This window comes from Eurosta solidaginis, chromosome 1, assembly GCF_040869045.1.
Source record: "Eurosta solidaginis isolate ZX-2024a chromosome 1, ASM4086904v1, whole genome shotgun sequence".
Taxonomy (NCBI): domain Eukaryota; kingdom Metazoa; phylum Arthropoda; class Insecta; order Diptera; family Tephritidae; genus Eurosta; species Eurosta solidaginis.
Genome location: NC_090319.1, coordinates 376,170,012 through 376,195,296, shown reverse-complemented (window position 1 = coordinate 376,195,296; position 25,285 = coordinate 376,170,012). Strand labels below are relative to the sequence as shown.

At 36.6% G+C, this 25,285-nt stretch overlaps 1 protein-coding gene across 1 annotated transcript in view; it reads left to right on the top strand.

Moving 5' to 3' along the window:
* The first annotated feature begins 47 nt into the window (after positions 1 to 47).
* tub (interleukin 1 receptor associated kinase 4 tube) overlaps positions 48 to 25,285 on the top strand; it is a 51,970-nt gene continuing 26,732 nt past the window's right edge. The window contains exon 1 of the mRNA XM_067763131.1: positions 48 to 766. Coding sequence (XP_067619232.1) covers positions 355 to 766 — 412 coding nt within the window. The 5' untranslated portion in view covers positions 48 to 354. The remainder of the gene's footprint in view (positions 767 to 25,285) is intronic.

Below are 25,285 nucleotides of genomic sequence, written 5' to 3'. Positions count from 1 at the left end.
ATGGTCAAAAAATTCACATCGCTTTATCACAGCTGGCAGCATCTGCCAAGGCGAATGAAGTTTGTAAATACACAGAAAACAAGGAAGTGATAAAATGTTGGACAAAGCATGAACGACGACAAGATTGGAAACGCAAGCAAAGCAACCAATGGGTGGCCTGAGTACCCTTAATAATCCATAGCAGCAACAATCATTATAGCTTGTTGAATACTTTTGGAAAATTGGAAAAAGTGGAAGATTACAGCAACGATAACAAAGTTAAGTGAATGTGCTGAATTGCAGACTTCACGCGCACTTCGAAAAGAGGTAGGCGTACAACAACAACAACAGGAAGGCGTAGCGCAAATATATATAATGTATACCCGCGATACAGAGTTACGTCGATTGCAGTCCAATGATGTAAACCGTCTCGCGGAGGCTTTGGGATTTGATGGTGGGCGAAAGTTAATGGAAACTATACCAAAATATTGGACAATTCAAAACACATTAAATGGAGGAGTAGCTACCGCCAAGGTAAACCATAAATTGAACGGCGATATAAATTGTTCAAGTACAGGTGAACTAAAATATAGACCTGAACAAATACGTCTAATAGAGGAGGCAACAAGGCAAACAAGCGGCTGTTATTTCGCGGAAATATTAATACAAGAGTGGAGCACAAGCGGGCGTAAACATGAACGCCCAACTGTTGGGCTACTTTTACAATTGCTAATAAAGGCTGATCTGTGGAATGCAGCAGATTTTGTAGCAGAACATTTTTTAAATGGTAAGATTAACTGCTTCTCACATGCTATTTACATATTACGCTTGATCGACTAACTTAAGGTTGTGTCAGGAAGCTTCTTTATTTTCTCTATATACTAAGGTACGGAAGAAGTTAACAAGCTCAATATTATTATGCTTGTATGTACACATGAACATACATGTATGTGCACGTGGATTGCGTCTGCATATTACATACATATCACTTTCATGAATGAATGAATGCATTGAAATTAGTTATCAATTCGTTGAACGATTTATCTTTACGTAAATTATAAAGAAAATATCCCAAATGAGCGTACTGGGAAAATCCCAAAAACGTGATTTATGATTTTCCCATTTAATAAATTTTATGTGTTTATTGTTCAGTCCATTCTAAATAAGTTTTACCGGAGATTTTCTTCATTTAAATTATTATTTATACGATTTTTATTTATTTATTTATTACGGCTTAAAGCCTAATTCAAGAACCAATTTTTTTTATTCTATCTTGTAGGTAAAGTTTCACAAAATTTATATAATTTTGCCTTAAAAACTAAGATTTCATTGCAGTTTTTAATTTTAAATGTGAGCTCGTTGTAGCCCTTAAAGCCTTTGTAAAAAATGTTTTGCTTATCTATTTCTGTTCGAAACAGTGGCAATTTGAAATTATGTATATTTCTAGTATTTATATTGTGTGTTTGCTCCACGGTTATTACGGAATGCACGAGAAACCGATCAGCACAGAAACTGGTTAGTCCAAATTTTGAGACTCGGAGTCACTTTTATTGAGAGTTTGGAAAGGACGTGTTTTCAATCCTCCCATACTCCAAGGATTCATATTGTTTAATTTTCTAATATATACTGTGGGATAACACGATATTCCTTTATGTAATTGATAGTTTAAAGGAACGAAGCATTATTTCTACCTACGTCTTTTTTTCGTAGTCCTCACTCCACCGAAGGTCTTGCTTTCAAGGCCAGCGAAAAGCATCATCAAAATCTTTATAAACAGGTTTTTCAATTAGCAAACACTCCGATTGTATTTCTGCTTTTCAGCGAAAAACCATCTGTCTTCAGATGCCGTTCGCTGTATTTTGTTTTTAAATTTGGATGTCAAATGAATGACTGAGCAAATTGGGTGAAATTTGGGACACAGTACTGTGGATAAATTTACTGGCTAAATTTTTCTAAAAAAATTTGGGAGCAGCTCCACATGAGGAAGCAGCTAAAAAATAAATGTAATGCGCGATAACCTCCGAAGAGACCTTAGGCCGAGCTTCTCTTCCAGTTTGCGTCGTGCTCCTTTTAATTTTTCCTACAAATTGGCGGGACGGGACCTACTTGTTTTATGCCGACTCCGAACGGCATGAGATGAGTTTTCACTGATAGCTTTTCATTGGCAGAAATGCACTCGAAATGCTTGCCAAACACTGCCGAGGGGCGACCCCTCTTAGAAAAAATTTCTTTTAATTGAAAAACTTGTTTTAAGATTTTGATGTTGCTTTGCCCGGGGCGTGAACCCAGGATCGTCGGTGTGGTAGGTGGAGCACGCTACCATCACACCACGGAGGAAGCAGCTGTATCTTTATTATTTTCGTTCTGAATCATTTTTCGTAATTCTAAGTGATAATTTCTGCACTTTTTCAGTATAGTTTCGGAATATCAGGATATTTTCGCGCCTATTTCTTAAACATTTCTGAACTATTTCGACATCGCTTCCAGATTGTGTTCGGGATAATTTCGAAAAAGTTTCGGAACTGCTAACACTATGACACGGTTTTTTTAAGATAATTGCTTAACAATTTGGTTTATATTTGAATGTGTTGAAATTATTTCCCATTATGTTTGTTGGCCCTACATTTGAACTTCTTTAGAACTTTATTATTGAGTTTATTCGACATCGACCAATCATATTTTGTAAATTGATAATTGGCTGTTTTAGATTTTTTGTTTAATGTTTTATATATCGTATGGTTCCTCACCTTCACAAAAAATTTGGTAAATGCGTAGACTTAATTTTTTCAGACGACTCATCGAATTGTTTCGTGAGTCAATGTGATCCAATAGTTTTGCCCGAAGTCATTATACTTGGATTATCTCAATCTACCGGAGCGTAGAACAGGAGGGCTGATCTGTCTGTGCTAATTTATTTATTTATTTGGTTATTTATTTACTTTAAAAATATAAATCACATTCTTCTAAGAGATTCAAACTGTGCGCATCAAGAAGTGACTATGCGGAATATTCCATTTTGCGCCACAAGTACAACAGGCTATAGCGAAGATGGTATGCCAAATATTTAAAAAAGATTAAGCATAGAATTTCTAATCCAAAGTCGTTTTGTTCCTTCGTCAACTCGAAAAGAAAAATTAAGGAGTTTCCAACGTAAGGTAGTTTATTGATCTAAGTTCTAATGAAGATAATAAAATTGCCAATATGTTTGTCAACTTCTTTCATTCTAATTACTGCACTACCTCTGAGTCCCCGCCGTTGGACTATCCATTTAGACTGTCCACGCTTTCCCCATCGGGTTGAGGGGCTTAGAATATACCCGCGGCAAGTATGCCTGTCATAAAAGGCGACTAAAATACCAAATTTATTCAAGGGGTTGCCAACGCAATATATAGCTTCTCCAACCCAATTGTCAACCTCACCTACCCGTGGCGAATCCTGTTTCTTTAACAGACGAGGCTCTGGCGACCCCAAGTTCCTTGTGTAGGGGGTGGGAGGTCGGGATGGCCTTAATGGTGCTTGTTTCCCGAACGTACCGGATCTGCATCAGGCAAAGGACCATCAACATCGACAACATTCGCCAAGGCCTTCGGGGAGTATCCTTATCGCCACATCAACAACAACAACTTTCCTCGCTTTATTCAGCAGTTGTTCCATATATTAATATCGATGACGTACTTAGACACTGGAAAGCCTGATGAAATTCCACCTATTGTGCTGAATTCCTTTGTAAACCTCTTAAATGTATTTTTAACGCATCCCTAAAGCCAGGGCTATTTTCTAGGAAAGGGAAAGAGTCATTTCAAGTGCCACTTTACAAAAATGGGAACAGATCCTGTGTTATAAATTATCGAGGAATAGCAAAACTCAGTGCTATTCCCAAGCTTTTTGAATCGATTGTCACAAAGTAACTTGCTCTTATGGCATCCTCAATCATTGAGCTGTCTCAACATGGTCTTTGCATTGGTAAAACAACCGTGGGTAACTTGCTAGAGTTCACAACTCATGTACTGAGTGGATTTAAGGCTAACAGCGAAATCAATTTCATTTATACAGATTTTAGTAAAGCTTTTAATAAAGTTTCCCATTCACTTCTGTTCAAACTCGATCGATTGGGTTTCCCGCATTTGTTTCTCTTTTGGATATTTTCATACTTGAAGGAAAGAAAACAAACGGTTATATCTAATAATCGTCGGTCTGAATCTATCGATATCACTTCTGGTGTTCTTCAGGGTAACCACCTTGGTCCAGTGTTGTTTCTGCTATTTATTAATGACCTTCCAAACGTTTTGAATTATTGCAACCCGCTAATGTACGCTGATTATGTCAAACTTGTTATGCCTATCCGCTTACCAGAGGTCTTCAATCATATATGAATAGATTAGTTGAATTGTGTAACGTAAATGTAATGTCACTAACTACAATGAAGCTTCCCAAGGCAGTCGGTTCTATGTACCGGAGCGACTCGGGATTTTTCCCGACCAAGGACTGTCATTTCAGTGTAACCCCATTTAATTTGTTTCGTCCCTCCCATAAATTGTCATCCTCCCAGCAGCTCCTTGCAGCAGGACTGCTCCATATTCTCTTGCTCCGGGAAGGTATCGAATCCAATCCGGGTCCGTCTCCTGACCCCGGTCCTGAGAAATGGTTTTGCTGCATCTGCCGGAAAAGAATCTTTTTAGGACGGTCATACTCTGTTCAGTGTGTCTCGTGTAAGGGATGGTTGCATCGGACAGGTTGTTCTGGGCTTGATCCCAAAACCCGACGTTCACGTAACTTTTATAAATCTTTTGTGGCTCCTTGCTGTTCACGCCCAAGGGCGCCTCGTAGTCTACGTCTAAGCGCCCCCCATTACCTTCCAGCAGCCCCGCTGCTCAGCAAGCCACAACAAGTACCCGCTGCTGCTCGCGCCTTACGGCGCCAACAACTCAAACAGCTGCTACCACTCATAACTACAATCTTCGTAGTAGAGTCGGAAGCAATGCTGAGCAACAGCCCCTGCCCCCGTCTTCTCCCCCCCTCTTTTCCGGCAGCAATCGTGTAGGTCAGGGAACCAGACTCTTAGTCCCTACCTCCGTTTGCACCGTTTGCCAGCACAGAATATATATGTTTGCGACATCCGCCCAATGCAGCTCCTGCCTTGCGTGGTGCCACTTTCCTAGATGTTCTGGTCTCCGCGACGGCAACCCCTCGACGGGTTTCATCGCGCCATGTTGCCAGGTCGCAAACCCAAATCATCCGGGTACCCCAATGCTTGCCCAAGGACGCCCAGTCCCAGGGCCACAACAGCAATTGCGTCCTGGCCTTCCTCAACCCAGGCGTAGTCACCCGTCACTTACCCCCAGAGTGGCGACGTCTCCCCTCATGCACTTCAGAATTCTGCAGTTAAACTGTAATGGACTAACTGGGAAGATTACGGAGATAGTCAATTTCATGAAGCGGCACAACATCCGCATTGCTGCGATTCAAGAGACTAAACTCACAGCACGATCTGCATTGCAGACCTGCTCTGGGTATAATGTCCACAGAAAAGATCGCGAGAGCGGAAATGGAGGCGGCCTCGCGTTTATAATACACCACTCTGTGCAGTATCACATATTTGATCCTGGCATCGACCGCAGGGACAACGTCTTAGAACGTCAAGGCCTATCTGTCCGGTCAGGCGATGCAAACCTAGAAATCATCAACATCTACATCCCCCCTGCCACCTGTTGCCCCGGTGGATACCGCCCTAATATCAGAGCCTTACTCACTGGAAACAATCGCATTATTTTAGGCGACTTCAATGCCCATCATGATCTATGGCATTCAAATTTGCGGGCGGACAGTAGGGGCGAGATGTTGGCGGATCAAATAGAAGAAACGACGTTCTGCACAATAAACGGAGACGCCCCCACACGTATGGTAGGAAGCTGTCACAGTTCGCCAGATATCTCAATCGTGAGCGCAGAACTCGTAAACTGCGTCAACTGGCAGCCGATGGTATCATTGGCATCCGACCACCTGCCTATACTTGTTTCGCTCGAGCGTACCGCCGACTTCATCGTCACCGAAAAACGCACTTTCATAAACTTTAAAAAAGGAAAGTGGGAAGAATATAAATCCTTTACAGACAATCTCTTTGCTGCCCTCCCTATCCCGACTGATGCCCGCCAAGGGGAGCGTGCCTTCCGCAAGGTCATTGAATCCGCCTCGGCACGTTTCATTCCCGCCGGGAGAATTCCCGAAATCCGGCCCCACTTCCCGGCGGAGGCCGCAAACTTAGCGAGAGAACGTGACCTTATAAGGCAGCTTGATCCAGGCGACCCCCAAATAAGGGATATAAACCAACGCATCAGATTGCTTGTGGATGAACACAAGCGGGCGAAATGGGAGGAGCACCTAAGAGGTTGTAACCTCTCTACCGGTGTGGGTAAACTTTGGTCCACCGTAAAGTCCCTATCGAATCCGACTAAGCACAAAGACAAAGTTTCCATCGCCTTTGGCGACAAAGTGCTGTCGGATGCGAAAAAATGCGCGAGCGCTTTCTGCCGACAATATATAATGCATTCTACGGTCGACAAAGTTAAACGGAGGGCCAACAGACACGCACATAAACACAAATTCAGCGCGTCACCAATCACCATCACCGCTAAAGAGGTTGAGGACGCCATTGGTCGCGCTAAACCATCCAAAGCAGTGGGCCCAGACGGCATAGCCATGCCGATGCTTAAAAGCCTAGGGAAAGAGGGTTTCAAATATTTAGCGCAGGTCTTCAACCTGTCTCTTTCCACCTTTGTCATACCCGAGAAATGGAGAATGGCCAAGGTGGTCCCGCTACTAAAGCCTGGTAAACCAGCTAACATAGGAGAGTCGTATCGTCCGATATCTCTCCTATCGCCAGTAGCAAAGACGCTCGAAGCCATTTTGCTCCCTTATTTCCAAGCAAATTTGCAACTAGCCTCCCATCAGCATGGCTTCAGAAAACTCCATAGCACTACCTCCGCGCTAAATGCCATCAGCACCCAGATAAATTGCGGTTTAAATCAAAACCCCCACCATAGAACAGTACTCGTAGCGCTAGACCTATCAAAAGCTTTTTATACGGTCAACCATGGCTCGTTACTGCAAGACCTGGAAGGGTCTACCCTTCCCCCATGTCTTAAAAGGTGGACCGCAAATTATCTGGGTGGTCGGCAGGCATCGGTGCTATTTAGAAACGAAACATCAAAGCCAAGGAGAATTAAACAAGGGGTGCCACAGGGTGGTGTCCTATCCCCACTTTTGTTTAATTTCTACATATCTAAGCTACCTTCACCACCGGAAGGAGTCACAATCGTTTCCTACGCCGATGACTGCACAGTAATGGCCACAGGCCCAGGCCCACAGATCGATGAGCTATGCAATAAAATAAACGGCTACCTCCCTGATCTCTCCAGTTTTTTCGCCTCGCGAAACCTGGCATTATCACCGACTAAATCTTCCGCGACCTTATTTACAACATGGACGTCCCAAATGTCGACCATTTTGAACATCCACGTCGATGGCTCTACGCTACCGACTGTCCTACACCCCAAAATCTTGGGTGTGACGTTTGATCAGGATCTACATTTTGGTGAGCACGCAGCCGCAATTGTTCCGAGAATTCAGAGCCGTAACAAAATCCTCAAATCCCTTGCTGGCAGTACCTGGGGAAAAGATAAAGAAACGCTCATGACTACATACAAAGCAATTAGCCAGCCGATTACGTGCTACGCGTCACCCATATGGTCGCCAAGCCTAAAAATTACCCACTGGAAGAAGCTACAGGCCTGCCAAAATACTGCTCTCAGAATTGCCACGGGCTGTCTTCTTATGTCCCCAGAACACCATCTACATAATGAGGCGAGAATACTCCCCATCAGGGAAAGAAACGAGATGCTGACCAAACAGTTCCTGTTGAATACCCAGAAACCTGGGCATCCCAACAGACATCTGATTGACGAGCCAGCACCGCCTAGGGGCTTAAGGAGTCATCTCCGTAAGCATTTTGAGGAAATACGGCATCTGAGAACACAGCCGTATGAAGCGAAAAAACATAAGCAGGTCCTTGGTGAACTCCACAAACAGGCGTCGGACCTTTATGCCGGGAATTGCCCGGTGAACCCAGTACTCAAAGTAAAGTATCCAAAACTTGCGGAAGAGGAACGCATACTCCCCAGGGAAACGCGTGTCACTCTGGCTCAACTTCGTTCTGGATACTGTAACAGGTTAAACTCTTACCTATCCAGAATCAACCCCGACATACAAAATGTATGCCCCGCTTGCAATGTGTCCCCACATGACACCAACCATCTCTTTAATTGTAATGTGGAACCAACGCCTCTAACACCCCTTTCCCTATGGTCCACCCCTGTTGAAACAGCAAGTTTCCTTGGACTCCCGTTAGAGGATATTGATGACAGTTTGTGATCGGTCGCGTCTGTTAGGTGGGGCGAAGCACTGCTACAACAACAACAACAACAATGAAGCTTAACGATCATACTTCGAGCGATAATGCCATAATTGCTAATATGTTTGCCGATTATTTCAAATCTAGCTATTCGAATTCATCCGATTCGGTGCCGTCAGATTATATATTTAGTTTGTCCCCACTGAATTCAGCATTAGTTCCTTTTATTAGTGCTGAGGATGTTCTTGGGCATCTGGAAAATCTGAAAATATCTTACATTGCTGGACCTGCTCAAATTCCGCCGGTTGTGTTAAAAACTTGTGCACAATACCTATATCGACCTCTAGCTTGTTTATTTAATGCCTCCCTGAAGCAAGGGATGTTTCCTATGAAGTGGAAAGAGTCATTTATAATTCCTCTCCATAAGAGTGGCAGCAGATCTTGTGTCACAAATTACAGAGGAATAGCTAAACTCAATGCCATTCCCAATCTGTTCGAAGCCATTGTCACAAAGCAACTGGCGTTCAGTCTATCTTCGGTTATTGACTTAGCACGGATTTTGTAAAAGAAAGTCAACAGTGTCTAATAGGGAGGGTCGATTTAAAAATCGCTCATTGCTCTGTGAAAATCGTATTCTAGGGATCAAAATAAGAAACTTTGCCGAAGGAACCATACCTCTAAAACGAATTCTGATGTCCCCCCTTTGGATCGAACTTTTGGGTAGGGGAATTTCAATTCTACCTGCTGTGTCTTGTGGTGGCTAAAAAAAACAAAACAAGCAATTTTACTATCTGCAATTGTGTCACAGTGATACCTTCATTTTTTAAAACGGTTGAATAAAAAACCCACACAACTATGGTTACGACATGCAAATGCATCACAGTGATGCCTTGGTTTTAAAAGGGGGTTGTAAAAACGCTAATTTCTAATAATTTTTTTTAATTTCTTTCCTATTACTAAGTTAAATTCATTTTTTCATTTACATATGTTCTGACTAAATAAATTTCTAAAGAGAAAAATAAACTCCAAAAAGAAAAAACATAGGCATTTCAAAGTGAGATTTTTCAAAATTTGCCCCTACGACCCAAAGGGGGGGGGGGGGGGGGACATCAGAATTCGTTTTAGAGGTATGGTTCCTTCGGCAAAGTTTCTTATTTTGATCCCTAGAATATGATTTTTCCCCACAAATCGACCCGGCCTAGTGTCTAACCTTCTAGAGTTCACGACCCTTGTATCCAATAGCTTTAAATCTAACTGCGAAATGGATGATATTTACACAGATTTTAGTAAGGCGTTTGGTAAAATATCCCATTCTCTGTTCTTACACAAACTCGACCGGTTAGGCTTTCCTCCTTTACTTCTCTCTTGGGTTTCTTCTTATTTGAATAAACGTAAACAAACAGTTATTTTTAACAACTGTTGGTCCAAATTCATCAATGTAACTTCTGGTATTCCACAAGGTCACCTTGGGCCTGTGCTATTTCTACTATTCATTAACGACCTACCAAGTGTTTGGAAGCACTGTACGCCGTTGATGTATGCGGATGACGTGAAACTTATTATGCCTATCCGCTCACCAGAGCATAGAGCACTTCTTCAGTTGGATCTGAACAGCCTAGTTGTATCTCATGTCACTAAACCTTCCGAAGTGTAAGTTCATGTGTTTTACACGAAAACCCTTTAATTCCCATGAGTATGTGATTGGAGATTATGTTATTAAGCAAGTTACCAACTTCACTGACCTAGGTGTTACAATGGACACTAAGCTTGACTTTAGGTTACATATAGAAACTTGCGTTAATAGGGCTAAAGGTACTTTGGCGTTCGTGAAATGGTGGTCTAAGGAATTTAATGATCCGTACGTTACTAAAACTCTTTTTACATCATTGGTGAGGCCAATATTGGAATATGCTTCGATCATCTGGATGTAGGGTTCTTATTATTTTTATTTAACTTTGTATTTTAGTTACTTTGAACTTTGTAATTTTTAAATGTATTATCAATATTTTAAGTTTCAATATTGATTTTTCAATTTTCAAAAATTTTCATTGTTGTAAAAAAATAAAGAAAGAATTTGACGCATACTTTTAGGCGTTTTTTAAAAAATATAATTTAAAGTTTTACTATAAAATAAAAACGTGGTTTCAATTACCACATTGGCGATAAGCCAGACTTTTAAATAACTCACGAACGTTAATAGCGCGTAATCGCGTAAAATTTTACTATCGTTTTTCATCAAATGAAGTTGCAGAATTTGAGCTAGTTTCTCGTCATACTTGTTTAGTGTTTTAACCTAAAAGTGAAGTACAATTGAAATATTCAACATTGAGTTGCGAAAATTTAAAAGAACATTCACGAACCTATCTGAGGACTGGAAGCAAAGAAATAATAAGCGCATAAAATATCTAACTTTTGGTGTATTTTAACCGTAGTTCTGAAGTTTGATATGTTCTTTCTTCTAAAATTTATGAAACACATGCGAACAACATTAAATCAAGCTAACTGCAACAGTAATTGTATATCAAAAATCAATATAAAACTCCACTAGTGCTACAAATAAAAGTCGCTTCGTCGAACGTAATAGGTGCCACACACAGTATTCGTAAACGCCATTACGATCAAGATCACCCCCAGCCCAATAGTATTAACACCGATATTGATCAAGATCCAGACGACTAATTAAATATAAGCGCTAGCAACGAGCAACAAGTTGAAGCACAAAAATCATCATCAGCTGCGTAATCTTCTTACGATCCTCCACAGAAGAATCAAATGCCAATGCATTATTCAATAGTATAGGACAACCAAAAGCCATTGCATAAGTATCAGTTACGGCAACAAACTAAATATTCGCAAGTATTTGAATAAAAATATCACCTTTTATGTATGTATACTAAAATATAGATATATTTTTATTATTATTATTGTAAACTCTCTTTTCATAGAATTACTAGTTAATTTTACTGTTTTGTTAGTGAACTCTCTTTTCATTTAATTCAATAATGTTTCGTTCACCACAACATAATACACAAACATCTACACTTTCTAATAATCTAAATGATTCATTTATAAATACACCAAATGACACTCCTCAACAACAAATTACAAATCCATATACAAATGTTACTCAAAATGAAATTTTAGCAATTTCAGTAAAACTACCACAATTTTGGACTAATTGTCCGGAAGCATGGTTTATTCATGCCGAAACACAATTTAGTACTAAAAACATTACACAAGAAAACTCTAAATACGAACACATCATTACAGCACTTCCGCAGGAAGTGATAATAACTATTTTGGATTTTATCAAAAATCCCCCCATTAATAACAAATTTACTGAACTTAAAAAAGTGTTGATAGAAAGACACTCACTTAGCGAAAATTCGAAACTTGATAGAATTTTAAATGATTCTGAGATGGGTGATCGTAAACCATCAGAATTTTATCGTTCATTAATTATATTAGCCGGATCAAATTTTAGTGAAAATATTTTAAAGAAAATTTGGATGAGTATGATTTTAGCTATTTCAAGTTCTAATAATATTGATGAATTAGTAAAATTAGCGGATAACATTTTTGAAGTTATGAATAAAAAAGAAGTTTTCTCAGTAAATACAATATCAGATACAAAAGCTCAAAATTCAGTTATTGAAAATCTAGTTAAAACCACTTCTTTAATGTGTGAAAGTTTTCAGAAACTTTCTTTGGAGTTAGCAGAAATTAAAACAGAAGTGTATAGGAATAAATCTAGGTCGCGTTCTAATTCTAGGAATAATTTTAGAAATTCTTTTAGGCATCGTTCTAACTCGCGTAATAATCCAAATTGGTTGTTTAGATTTCACTACAAATTTGGAAATAATGCTAGAAGTTGTGAACAACCTTGTTCTTATAACAAAAACAAAGATTCAACAAACTAAATTCTTCCGTTGTTGCAGCGACGAACAACGGAAATTTAGAATTTTCGACGCGTCGCTTATTTATTTTTGATAGAGAAAACCAACAAAATTTTTTAATTGATAGTGGAGCAGAAATTTCGGTACTACCCTCGTCTAAATTTCCTAATACGAAACGTTCAGACATAATTCTCACTGCAGCTAATGGCTCAACAATTGCCACTTACGGGAAAAGGCTTTTAAACGTAAATTTAGGTTTAAGACGTGAATTTCCCTTTACATTTTTGATTGCGGATATAGCCAAGCCAATAATTGGCGCTGATTTTCTTTGTAAATATGGTCTTTTTATAGACATTAAACATAAACGTTTAGTAGATCCATTAACCAATCTCTCAGTTAATACAGTATCCTACTTTTGTGATATTCCATTACCTAAATTATTTGTGGTTGACAATAAATTTACAAAATTATTAAAAGAGTTTCCGTCACTTATTACAGAGCCAGATTATACTAAACCTGTTAAACATACAACAGTACATCGACTTGTAACAGAAGGTAATCTTCCATTTTCTAAGCCCGGGCGCTTAGATCCGGTTAAATACAAAGTCGCGAAAACGGAGTTTGATTTCTTAGTTAAAACAGGCATTTGTCGGCCTTCAAATTCTTCAGTAGCATCACCACTTCACCTTGTACCTAAAAAAGAGTTGAATGATTGGCGTCCATCGGGTGATTTTAGAAGATTGAATATTGTAACTGTTCCCGATCGTTATCCCTTACCTCGCATTCAAGATTTTAATATGAACCTTCATAATAAAAATATATTTTCAAAATTAGATTTAGTTAGGGCATATCACCAAATTCCTATGGCTGAAGAAGATATTTATAAAACTGCTATTACAACTCCTTTCGGTATGTTTGAATTCATGAGAATGCCTTTCGGACTTAGAAATTCTGCACAAACCTTTCAAAGATTTATAAATGAGGTAGTAGGTGACTTAGATTTTGTATATGCTTACATTGACGACTTACTTATTGCAAGTAAAGACGAAGAACAACATTTAAAAGATTTACGTATCCTTTTTCAACGCCTTACAGAGTACGGTTTAAACATTAAACCAAGTAAATGTACTTTTGGCGTAACAAATATAGATTTTTTAGGACATAACATTTCTGGAACAGGTATTCGACCTTCCGATGAAAAGGTATCAGCTGTTCGCAATTTCGAACGTCCAAAATCAGTTAAGCAGGCACAGAAATTTATTGGTATGGTAAATTATTACCATAGATACATTCCAAAACTAGCAGAATTTACAAACAAAATTTATGATCTAATTAACAAAGTAAGTAAGAAACGTGACAAAACTTTGGTATGGGACGAGAATTCGAATGAAGCTTTTGAATGCATTAAAGATAAATTTGCATCTACGATATTGTTAAATCATTTTAACAAAGATGTTAAATTATCTTTAACAGTAGATGCATCTAACACAGCGATTGGAGGCGTTATACAACAAAATTACAATAATAAAATTGAGCCCATTGCATTCTTTTCTAAAAAAACTTTCTCCAACTGAAATTAATTATAGTGCTTTGTATAGGGAATTATTGGCGATTTATTTAAATATAAAACATTTTAGATATATTTTGGAAGGACGACAATTTACAGTTTATACGGACCATAAACCTTTGACTACTGCTTTAAATTCAAAAACAGAACGAAGTCCTAGACAAACGAGACACTTGGAATTTATAGCACAATTTACTGATGACATACAATACATTAAAGGAGAATCCAATGTTGTAGCAGATAAGCTATCTAGAGCTTTTGAGGTTAATGCAATATATAATACAGAACTGAATTTTAAAATTTTACAAACTGAACAACAAAAAGATGATGACTTAAATCAACTTGTATCTGATTCTCAATATCTAAATTTAAAGTTAATTAATATTCCCATTTTAAATTTTAATATTTGGTATGAAATTTCAGGAGAAACTCCTAGGCCATTTGTACCGAGTAATTTGCGAAAGACAGTATTTGATATTTTACATGGAATAGCACATCCGGGTACAAGAACTACACGACGGCTCATAGTTAAAAAATATTATTGGCCTAATATGAATAAGGATATTATTATTTGGTCAAAAGAGTGTCTTAATTGTCAAAAGTCTAAAGTTTATCGTCATACAAAATCCCCTATTGTCAAAATTCAATTTCCCAAGAATAGATTTGAACACATTCATTTAGATATAGTTGGACCATTACCTATTTCAAAAGGACATCGCTATATTTTAACGATTATTGAAAGATTTACCCGTTGGCCTGAGGCATATGCATTAAAAGATATTTCAGCATCTACAATTGCAAATAAGTTTTTTAGAGAATATATTTCTCGGTTTGGAGTTCCGTTAAAGATAACAACTGATCAAGGTAGCCAATTTACATCGAAATTGTTTTCAGAGTTAACTAAATTTCTTGGTAGTCACCAAATTACAACATCCGCATATCACCCTCAAGGAAATGGTATGGTTGAAAGGTTTCATAGACAATTAAAGACTACTATAATAGCTAGAGAGGACACAAATAATTATTTACAAAGAAGATATTTCGGCTACACCAGCGGAAAATGGTTTTCGGTCAGAATTTACGTTTGCCAGGGGAACTTGTTGTGCCATCAGCTAAAAATTTCTCATCAACTGAAGTTTTAAGTAATTTACGTGAACATTTTCGAAATGTTAGATCAAATTTAAGTCATCATAAAGATGCTGATACTGGAATTTATGTTCCAAAAGATCTTCAAACTTGTAAATTTGCATTCGTTCGAGTCGTTAATAAACATTCATTACAACAACCATATGAAGGACCTTACAAAATTTTGGAAAAAGACCAAAAATGTTTTAAACTTGAAATAGATAATAATATTAAAACTATTCCTATTGATAGATTAAAACCTGCAATAATTGAAACAACACACACAAACAACACCAAGAATTTACATAAAAATAGAGTTACATTCAATTTGTTTAATGATAAATTTTCTTGAAGGGGGAGTAATGTAGGGTTCTTATTATTTTTATTTAACTTTGTATTTTAGTTACTTTGAACTTTGTAATTTTTAAATGTATTATCAATATTTTAAGTTTCAATATTGATTTTTCAATTTTCAAAAATTGTCATTGTTGTAAAAAAATAAAGAAAGAATTTGACGCATACTTTTAGGCGTTTTTAAAAAATATAATTTAAAGTTTTACTATAAAATAAAAACGTGGTTTCAATTACCACACTGGAGCCCACGTTATCAAATTCACTGCGATAAACTGGAATCGGTCCAAAAACAGTTTTTGCTTTGAAACAATTGCCTTGGGACACGTCAAGGAATCTTCCACCGTACTGCAGCCGGTTAAAACTATTACAGTTGCCTACATTACAGAGCCGTAGGGAGATGCTTAATGTCTTATTTATAGTAAAACTCTTAAGAGGGATGATAGCTAGCCCATTTCTGCTTAGCGAAATTAAGTTCAACGTGCCAGTCAGAACGTCTAGATATTTTCAACAACTGCATATAAGTACATGCAGAACGAACTTTGAAATGCATGACCCACTTCGTGGTATTTGTCATGATTTCAATAATCACTGCAAAAATTTAGATACATGCGATCCGATTTTCAGGATTAAAAAGTACCTACTTACTACCTTAAATATGTAAGGTGTAACCCCCTATGCCTCTGTGTGTCTTTGCATTTGAATGATTTAATACATAAGTATACAGTATATTTTTGTAATTATCATATATTTAAGTTGCCAAGCTTTTTGTTTGTTTTTTATACTATACTTTCTTTAGTCTGATTAATTGTTAAAATTGTAGACTAATAAATAAATAAATAAATAAATAAGGAAACCTACCTAAGTGCAAGTTCACCCCACAGCGGGTTAGGATAAACCCCTTCCAACGGGTTGCCAGCACAATTTATAGCTTCTTCAACCCAATTGTCAACCTCACTTACCCGTGGCGAATACTGTTTCTTTCGCAGCGGAGGCCCTAGCGACTTTAAACTGCACATAGAATGTTGCGTGAATGTTTTGCGTTCGTCGAACGTTGGTCTAAAGAATTCCATGATCCATATGTTACTAAAACTCTCTGTATATCTTTGGTAACGTGGAACCAACGATGTCTGACTCACTACGACCAATTAGAATCGGTTCAAAAACGCTGTAGGTTCCCTCCATGATTGCGCCTTCCTACTTCAGCCGCTTGAAACTTATACAGCTTCTTACGTTACAGAGTCATAAAGAGATGTTAGGTGTTTAATTTTTGTAAAACTTATAAGAGGGACGGAAACAGCCCGTGTCTGTCGGCGCGCCATAGCTCAATTAAGCAAGAATTCTATACACATATTCTTACTCTCCATCGTGCAGTCGTTAGCGAGACAGCAAAGAATAAGCACTGAGCATAACGGTCGCACAAATGTTAAGATTCCCTGTGGGAAATATTTGGAAAACGGTGAAGATTGTCTTTCTGTAATTACCTCATGATCTTAACATGTTCAGGGTGGATTGTTACCTTTTTAGATTTGTTATAGATATTGAGTTTTATTAGGTTATAGTATGAGTTTTTTTAAAGTAACTTAGCAAAATTGTAAAAAATTAACATGAATTAATCTTTTTGTTTTTTTTGTAAGCCATCCACCGATTTTTTAAACATTCTGCACTTCTCTGGCTGCGACACCCGTATTAGTTTCGGAAATATGATATTTTAAATGAGTGATCACCACTATTTTTTGAGCCAAAAGCCGTGCCAAGCCGCTTTGACAAGCCAAGTTTTATGTGCATTTATATGTAAAAAATGCCACCGTGGTGTGATGGTAGCGTGCTCCGCCTACCACACCGAATGCCCTGGGTTCACACCCTGGGCAAAGCAACATCAAAATTTTAGAAATAAGGTTTTTCAATTACAAGAAAATTTTTCTAGGCGGGGTCGCCCCTCGGCAGTGTTTGGCAAGCACTCCGAGTGTATTTCTGCCATGAAAAGCTTTCAGTGAAAACTCATCTGCCTCGCAGATGCCGTTCGTAGTCGGCATAAAACAAGTAGGTCCCGTCCCGCCAATTTGTAGGAAAAATTAAAAAGGAGCACGACGCAAATTGGAAGAGAAGCTCGGCCTAAAATCTCTTCGGAGGTTATCGCGCCTTACATTTATTTATTTATTGTAAAAATATCGGTTACTCTTCGAAGCGACCACAACTTGATGCATTAGGGGACTTGGGAATATTTCAAATTATTGTGAATTTTAGTAATAAAACCTTCTGCGTCGGTTGCTATGTATCAATTGATTTTTTATTCAGTGTGTATTCAATCTTTTCATGTTTTTGTTGTTCACAATAGCATTTTTCACAATAGCATTTTTCACAATAACATATTCTATTTCATTTCATTTCATTTATTTATTACGGCAAAAAAGCCTAATTCATAGATTAAATTAGATTTCAATTTACTATCTTATTGCTAAGGTTTTACAATATTCGTAAAGCTTTGCTTTAAAAGCTACGATTTCGTTACAACTTTTTATATCTATAGGCAGTTCATTGAAACTTTTTAGACCTTTATAAAAAATATTTTGCTGATCTATTTCAGTTCTGAACAAAGGCAGTTTGAAATTATGTTTATTCCTTGTATTAATGTTATGTGTTTATTATTATTATTATTTATTATTATTATTATTTATTATTATTATTATTTATTATTATTATTATTTATTTTTATACAGTCTTGTAGACCTAAGTTATTTGTATATCTATGAGATCATTATCTAAAAGGTAGTGCTTTACAGTAATTATACAGTAGTTTCTTAATTTCATTGATGTTTTGGCATTGTTTTATTTCAATTGGAAGATCCTTATATTCTCTCAGTCCTTCGTAGTATATATTTTTCTTGTCGAACTCCGATCGTACTGCTGGCAGGCGAAAGTTGTTTCTGTTTCTTCTTTGGTAATCGTGAACCTCGTTGTTGTATAACAGTCGGTCGTTTAGATATTTCGGCTGATTTCCTATTTTAATATTATGTATAAATTTTAAAGTATAGTATACGATGAGTTGTTTTACGCTTAGCCAATTTAGGCTTTCAAGCATTTCATGTATTGGTGTATCGTAACGTTTCTTAAGGATGCGGTTTGCATTGCTTTATTCTGCTTCACCTGGAGTTTTGAGATATTCGAGTCCGCTAATGTGAATAAAACTGTAGGGTAATATATGAGGTGAGGTTCTATAATGGATCTATATACCATTATTTTATAATATTTGCTCACATGTTTACATCATTACGAATCGTAATAGAATATGCTACTTGTAATTTACAATACATTACATATACTACAGCTCGGCCAACCTGACCAAAAATGACCGCCCTCTGTCAGATTATATTAAATGTTTTAATATACTGTAACGAATTTACTTGCAAATGCTCTTATTTGCAATCTTCTACCAACGTTCGTATCGCTAAACTGTTGAATAAATAACTCCAATATTGAATAATGGAAATATTGCCTTTATTAAATTACTTCACAATAACACTTATACTTTGCAACTAGCTGGCTTAATAACCAAACTGATTGATAGCTCAAATGAAACTCTACTATCTAAATAATACTGCTATTGCTCGCTAGATAGTGTCTGAATCGAAACTTGCTCATAGCGCCTCTACCGCTGATGCTTTTATACTCTGTGATTTCTTCGTGGCATCTTCTAGGCGCTTCCAGAATTTTACTTAGTTATAAACAGTGTTGCCAGGTGATGCAAAAATAAGAAGCTAGATGGGCAAAAAAAAAAGGTTAGAAAAGGCTAAATTTAGAAAAAAAAGAAGCTAAAAAAAGGCCAGAAATTTTTTGGTTAATTCATACAATTTTTTTTATATTTTAGTTTACACATTTGTAAATAAAAACTTATAAACATAACTTAAGCATAACTTCCTGTTTCAAAACATATCAAGCACATTTTCCTTGACTAGCACATGGAAGTACTTTAAATAATTGCATATGTGTATATACATAAGAAAAATATTACAAACTAATTATTTATATAAAATATTCCTCGTCTGAAGAATCAGAAGAGCTTAAGTCTGGGTATAAAGTTTGGCTATTTACCATAGATATGAGATCATCGGTAATTTCAAAGTCATTACAACATTTAGATAGGCGTTTTAACGAGCATCTAATATTAAGCAGCGCATTAAGCATTTTAATTTTTAGTTTGTTCCTTAATTTAGTTTTCAGAATTTTCATGCCACTAAAAATTCTTTCAACCTCCGCGTTACTGAGTGGTAATACTAAAAAACTAAATATGAATTCGACAAGTTCTAAAAAAGGAGGTTCATTTAATGCATTTTTATATTCTCGGACTTCCGACCAATATTCCATGGTGGAATGTACATTTGTCCATTGTATAGTTATAAGTTTTCGCCACTGCAGCTCTATTAATAAAATTTGACTTGAAGAATAACTATACTTCTCTTTTTCAAAGTAAGAAAATACATCTGGCTTTGAAATTTTCAACGAATTTTCAGCAGAAAAGGAATTAATCTTTTGTAGAGAACTCATATTATTAGGTATGAGGTGTTCACAGGAACTATTGAAATTATTTTATTTTAGAAATATTTAAAAATACATTCGGAGTAAAAAAGGCTAGAAAAGTCACGAAGCTAAACCCAAAATTTCGAGGCTAAAGGCAAAAAAAAAAATGCTAAATCTAGCCACGAAAAGGCTATCCTGGCAACACTGGTTATAAATTTCTCAGGTACAACTACAGATGTATAATTTCTCATTTGAGTAATGCGGCAGTTACCCACCGACGTGTGCCGTACGTAAGGACGTTTGTCGTACGAAGCACGTTTGACCGAACTCTCAAGCCCGTAGGAATCAATGTGTGCGTCTGTGTACATGTACATAACATATTTGTGTGTGTATTGTTTACAGATAAGCACTGTTGCCATTGACCATTTTGCATGTATGCTTATGGAAACATCAACTTTTTCCAATTTAATTTTTGATATTGTAAAAGGCCGGAATACATATTAAATAAGTATAAATAGATTACATATTTATAATGAGCAGCTTTACATAATTATTTCGAATTATATTCACAATTTTTCAAACTTTAATTAGGTGTTTTTGCATAAAATTGCAAACGGTCAAAAATTAGCGCACAAAAGTTTACTAGGCAACTATGTCTAGTGAGAGAACGATCAGCTGACACGTTCTTACGGAAAAAATCAAAATTGTTTTGATTTCTACGTTCCGGGCTACGTACGTACGGGCGTTGCACGTCGGTGAGTTTTCGATTACATTGCACACTCATAAGATAGGTCGTGTCAGCCGCATTATGCGGCAGTTACTCACGAACGTACGTACCAAAAACGTGTCAGCTGACACGACCTATCTTATGAGTGTGCAATGTAAACGAAAACTCACCGACGTGCAACGCCCGCATGTACATAGCCCGGAACGTAGAAATCAAAACAATTTTGATTTTTCCCGTAAGAACGTGTCAGCTGATCGCTCTCTCACTAGACAGAGTTGCCTAGTAAACTTTTGTGCGCTAATTTTTGACCGTTTGCACTTTTATGCAAAAACACCTAATTAAAGTTTGAAAAATTGTGAAAATAATTCAAAATAATTATGTAAAAGTGCAGATTATAAATATGTAATTTATTTATACGTATTTAATATTTATTCCGGCCTTTTACAATATCAAAAATTAAATTGGAAAAAGTTGATGTTTCCATAACCATGCATGCAAAATGGTCAATGGCAACAGTACTTATCTGTAAACAATACACACACAAATATGTTATGTACATGTACACAGAAGCACACATTGATTCATTCGGGCTTGAGAGTTCGGTCAAACGTGTTTCGTACGACAAACGTCCGTACGTACGGCACACGTCGGTGGGTACTGCCGCATAGTACTTGCACAAATTATTGCCCTCTTTTGTGACAACTCAGATAAGATATATGCATGTGTTTGTGCATTGTTTCTCCGCTGCTCGTATACGTACATATGTGTAGACGCAATTATTGATTCGTTTATGTAGTAGATACATAATGATTGATCTATGGATGTGCATGATATCACTGTTTAGCATCGGCTTAGAGTTAGCAGCACCCCTTAGTTTTGCTAATATTCGTAACAATACTATAACTTATGTGATAAAAGAAGTTTTAAGTGTTTTTAATTACAAAATCTTATATGATAAAAGAAGAGTTAAGTGCTGCTTTTATGTTCAGAACTGGTCTTCTACAGCCTAAAGTTACAAGCTTCCAGGACCCCATCGTAAGGTATCTGGGTAATCTGACAGTCTTCGATGTCTCGGATAACGTACCGGTCGTTCGGTAGAAATTTATATATCGTATAAGGGCCTTTAAACTTAGGCACAAGCTTTTTGTTCGTACCTATTGTATTGTCTACGTTCTTAATTACCACAAAATCGCCTATTTTAAATTTATTAACTTTTTTATTCTTTGCCTGAGGCGAGTGTACAGCAACGTTTATGTGCTGCATATTTTTACTTTCCATAAACACAGAAAAATCCTTAGATGTGAAGCAACTACCCCTATCTGTAATACATCTAACCGGGAGGCTATAATATTCAAAGTACTTGTTTAGTGATGCGTTAACTTTCTTTGTACTTGTTGTAAGGACTGGGTACAACTTCACATACTTTGTGAAACTATCTATTATAACTAAAATATGCTTACGTTTGGACTGTAAGGATGGTAAAGGTCCTAGGTGGTCTATGTGGAATGGGGTAGGCTCTTTGGGTATGTTATGTAGTGTCCGTTCGTTTGGTTTTAGGGGCGGAGAATACATTATGCATCGTGTGAAGTTTTTTGTAAATTTGTTTATTTTGTTTTTCATATCCGGGAACCAATAATTTTCTATTATTTTTTTATAACACTTATCTACTCCCAAATGGCCAATATGCTCATGGGTCGTTTTCATTATCCTGCTCCATCTCTTGCGATACATAGAATAAAGGGCTGTCCTCATTCTTTTTGTATATGATCCCATTAAGCATTTCGAATTTGTTGTGATCTGCTTTTTCAGCTCGCATATTTTATTGTCACGTAATTGTGCCGCCTGCAACCTAAAGTCTATATCCTCGCTGTCGACCATTGCTACAACTTTTTCGGAATGTGTTTGGCATCTACTCAGTGCATCCACGTGAACCATTTTCGCACCGCTTCGATGCTGTATGGTATAATCGAAATTTTGCCATTATAATGCCCACCTAGCTATCCGGCTGTTTATCGTTTTTTTATTTAAGGTCAGTGCAAGGGAATTGCAATCTGTAACAATTTTAAATTTAATGCCCTCTAAGTATATTCTGAAGCGGCGCAAGGCATTTATTATTGCAAGGGTTTCTAATTCAAAGCTATGGTAACGTGACTCGGCTTCGTTAGTTCGCTCTGAGAAATAAGCAATAGGGTGACTTTGTCGTCCTGCTTTTGTAGCAATATGGCGCCATACCCGATAGCGCTAGCATCGCAATGTAATTCAGTTTGGAATTTTGCGTCCTTCTTTACCAGTTTGTACAACGGATTCGCGATAATTGAAAATGATTTTGCGAACTTTCTGAAGTATGAACACAATCCGAGAAAGGATTGTACGTCCCTTTGATTTTTTGGGAAGGGATACTCAGAATGGCTTTTATGTGACTATCAGATGGCTTTATTCCATGACCTGATACACGATACCCGAAATATTATATTTCGTAATGTGCAAACTTGCATTTCTGTATTTTCAATTCAAGACTATACTCTCTTAAACGTGTCAATACCCTTATAACTAACTCAATATGCTCTTCTATATTTGTGTTCGCAATTAATATATCGTCCATATACACGATTATTTCATTTTTAGCTACAAATTCCTTAAAAACCTGGTTTATAAAGCGCTGGAATATAGCTGGCCCCTTTTTAAGGCCAAATTGCATTCGCAAAAATTCGTACTGTCCATTCGGAACGACGAAGGATGTATACTTAATTGATTGTTCACTCATTTTAACTTGGTAAAACCCTGATTTCAGTTCAGTAAACTAAACACTTTTTTACCTTCTAAATGTTCATGGACATCTTCGTAATTATCTTTCACTATCAACTTGTTTAAATTTCTGTAATCAATACACATTCTTATTTCCCCTGATTTCTTTTTTGCCAGCACAATTGGGGAGGCTCACGTTCCCTATGAGTTTCTCATACTTGGGTATTGCTTTTTTCAGTTCCTGGAGAGTATTTGTATTGTATAGTACAGACACGCACGCACTTTTGTCCTGTAGCCCTTCAATTATGAATTCGACTAAGTCATTATCTCGTATTGAGCTGTTGTTTGCAATTTTTTGCATTGATAAAACATAATGCAAAATACTCTCCTTACCTTTACTCCAACGCCGAGTTTCTAATTATACCTTTCATGAATATGAAATGGTATATTAACTTTGGTCCGATGTTTGTAACGTTGAGAAATATAGAAGATAGACTCACCATTAAGTATACCGAATTGATCAGGGCGACGAACTGAGTTGATATTATAGAATAATTATAATAAACTATTTATTCTATAAATATTTTATTGAATTATTTGAAATATTAATTTGTTTAACAAAATTTTATATTCTAACAAAATTTTCTTATTTTGATAACTTCCAAAATTTTCATTTAAAAAAGGTAACTTGTTTTATTTTGTCTGGAAATAACTTTAAATGGTCCCTCGTAAGGTGGTTGTAAATTAGACTTATGAATAACTTTAAGAAAGACGTATTCACAAGTGTTTAAATTTTTGGGAATAAAATCATTTTCTTTGATATGATGAGTTATTTTTGATCGAACAATTGAGAAATGTTTTCTAAGTTTAGTAAGAGTTTCATTTGTGTTATCAATTTCATTATTATAATTAGAAACAACTAATTCACCAGAAAGTCTAATTGTTTGGCCATATACAAGTTCAGCGGAAGAGCATTTCAAATCTTCTTCAACAGAAGTTCGTAAACCTAAAAGTATCCAAGGTAAAATCTCTAACCAATGTGTGGAGTCGTCCGAAGCTGTAACTGCCGTTTTTAAAGTTCTATGAAATCTTTCAATCATTCCATTTGACTGTGGGTGATATGGAGAAGTGTGAATTTTATGAGCCCCTAATAAAACAGTTAATTCAGTGAATAATTTAGATGTAAATTGTGAACCTTGATCTACTGTAATTTTGAGTGGAATACCGAAACGAGGAACATAATTTTGAACAAATGTAGTTGATACTGTTTTTGCTGAAATATCTTTTAACGGATATGCTTCTGGCCAACGTGTATGTCTATCGATAATAGTCAATATATACCGATTTTCTTTGGATATAGGTAGTGGACCAACTAGATCCATATGTATATATTCAAATCGTCCTGAAGGAATATTAATTTTTTGAGTAGGACTTTTCGTATATTTAGAAATTTTACATTTTTGACAATTAATACAACTAATTGCCAAATTATTAATTTCCTTACGCATTTCTGGCCAAAAATATTTAGATTGAATGAGACGTCTAGTTGTTCGAACACTTGGGTGAGATAAACAATACATTTTGTCAAATATAATTTTTCTCATTGAATTAGGAACATATGGTCTTAAAGGTTTTTGAGTAATGTCACACCAAATATTGAGATTTAGAAGAGGAATATTAATTTCTTTTAAATTATTTTTGGAACTAAGATCTGAAATTAATTTTTTAAGAATTTCATCTTTTTGTTGTTCATCATATAATGTTTGAAAATTAATATCTTTTGTTAAAATTGTATTAATATCTGGAATCCGTGAGAGAGTATCAACTACTGTATTATTTTTGCCAGAAATGTATTGACATGTGTTAAAGGTTTATGATCAGTGTATATAGTAAATGTTCTTCCTTCAAGAAAATGTCTAAAGTGTTTAATAGAGTTGTATATTGCTAGAAGTTCTCTATCAAAAGTAGAG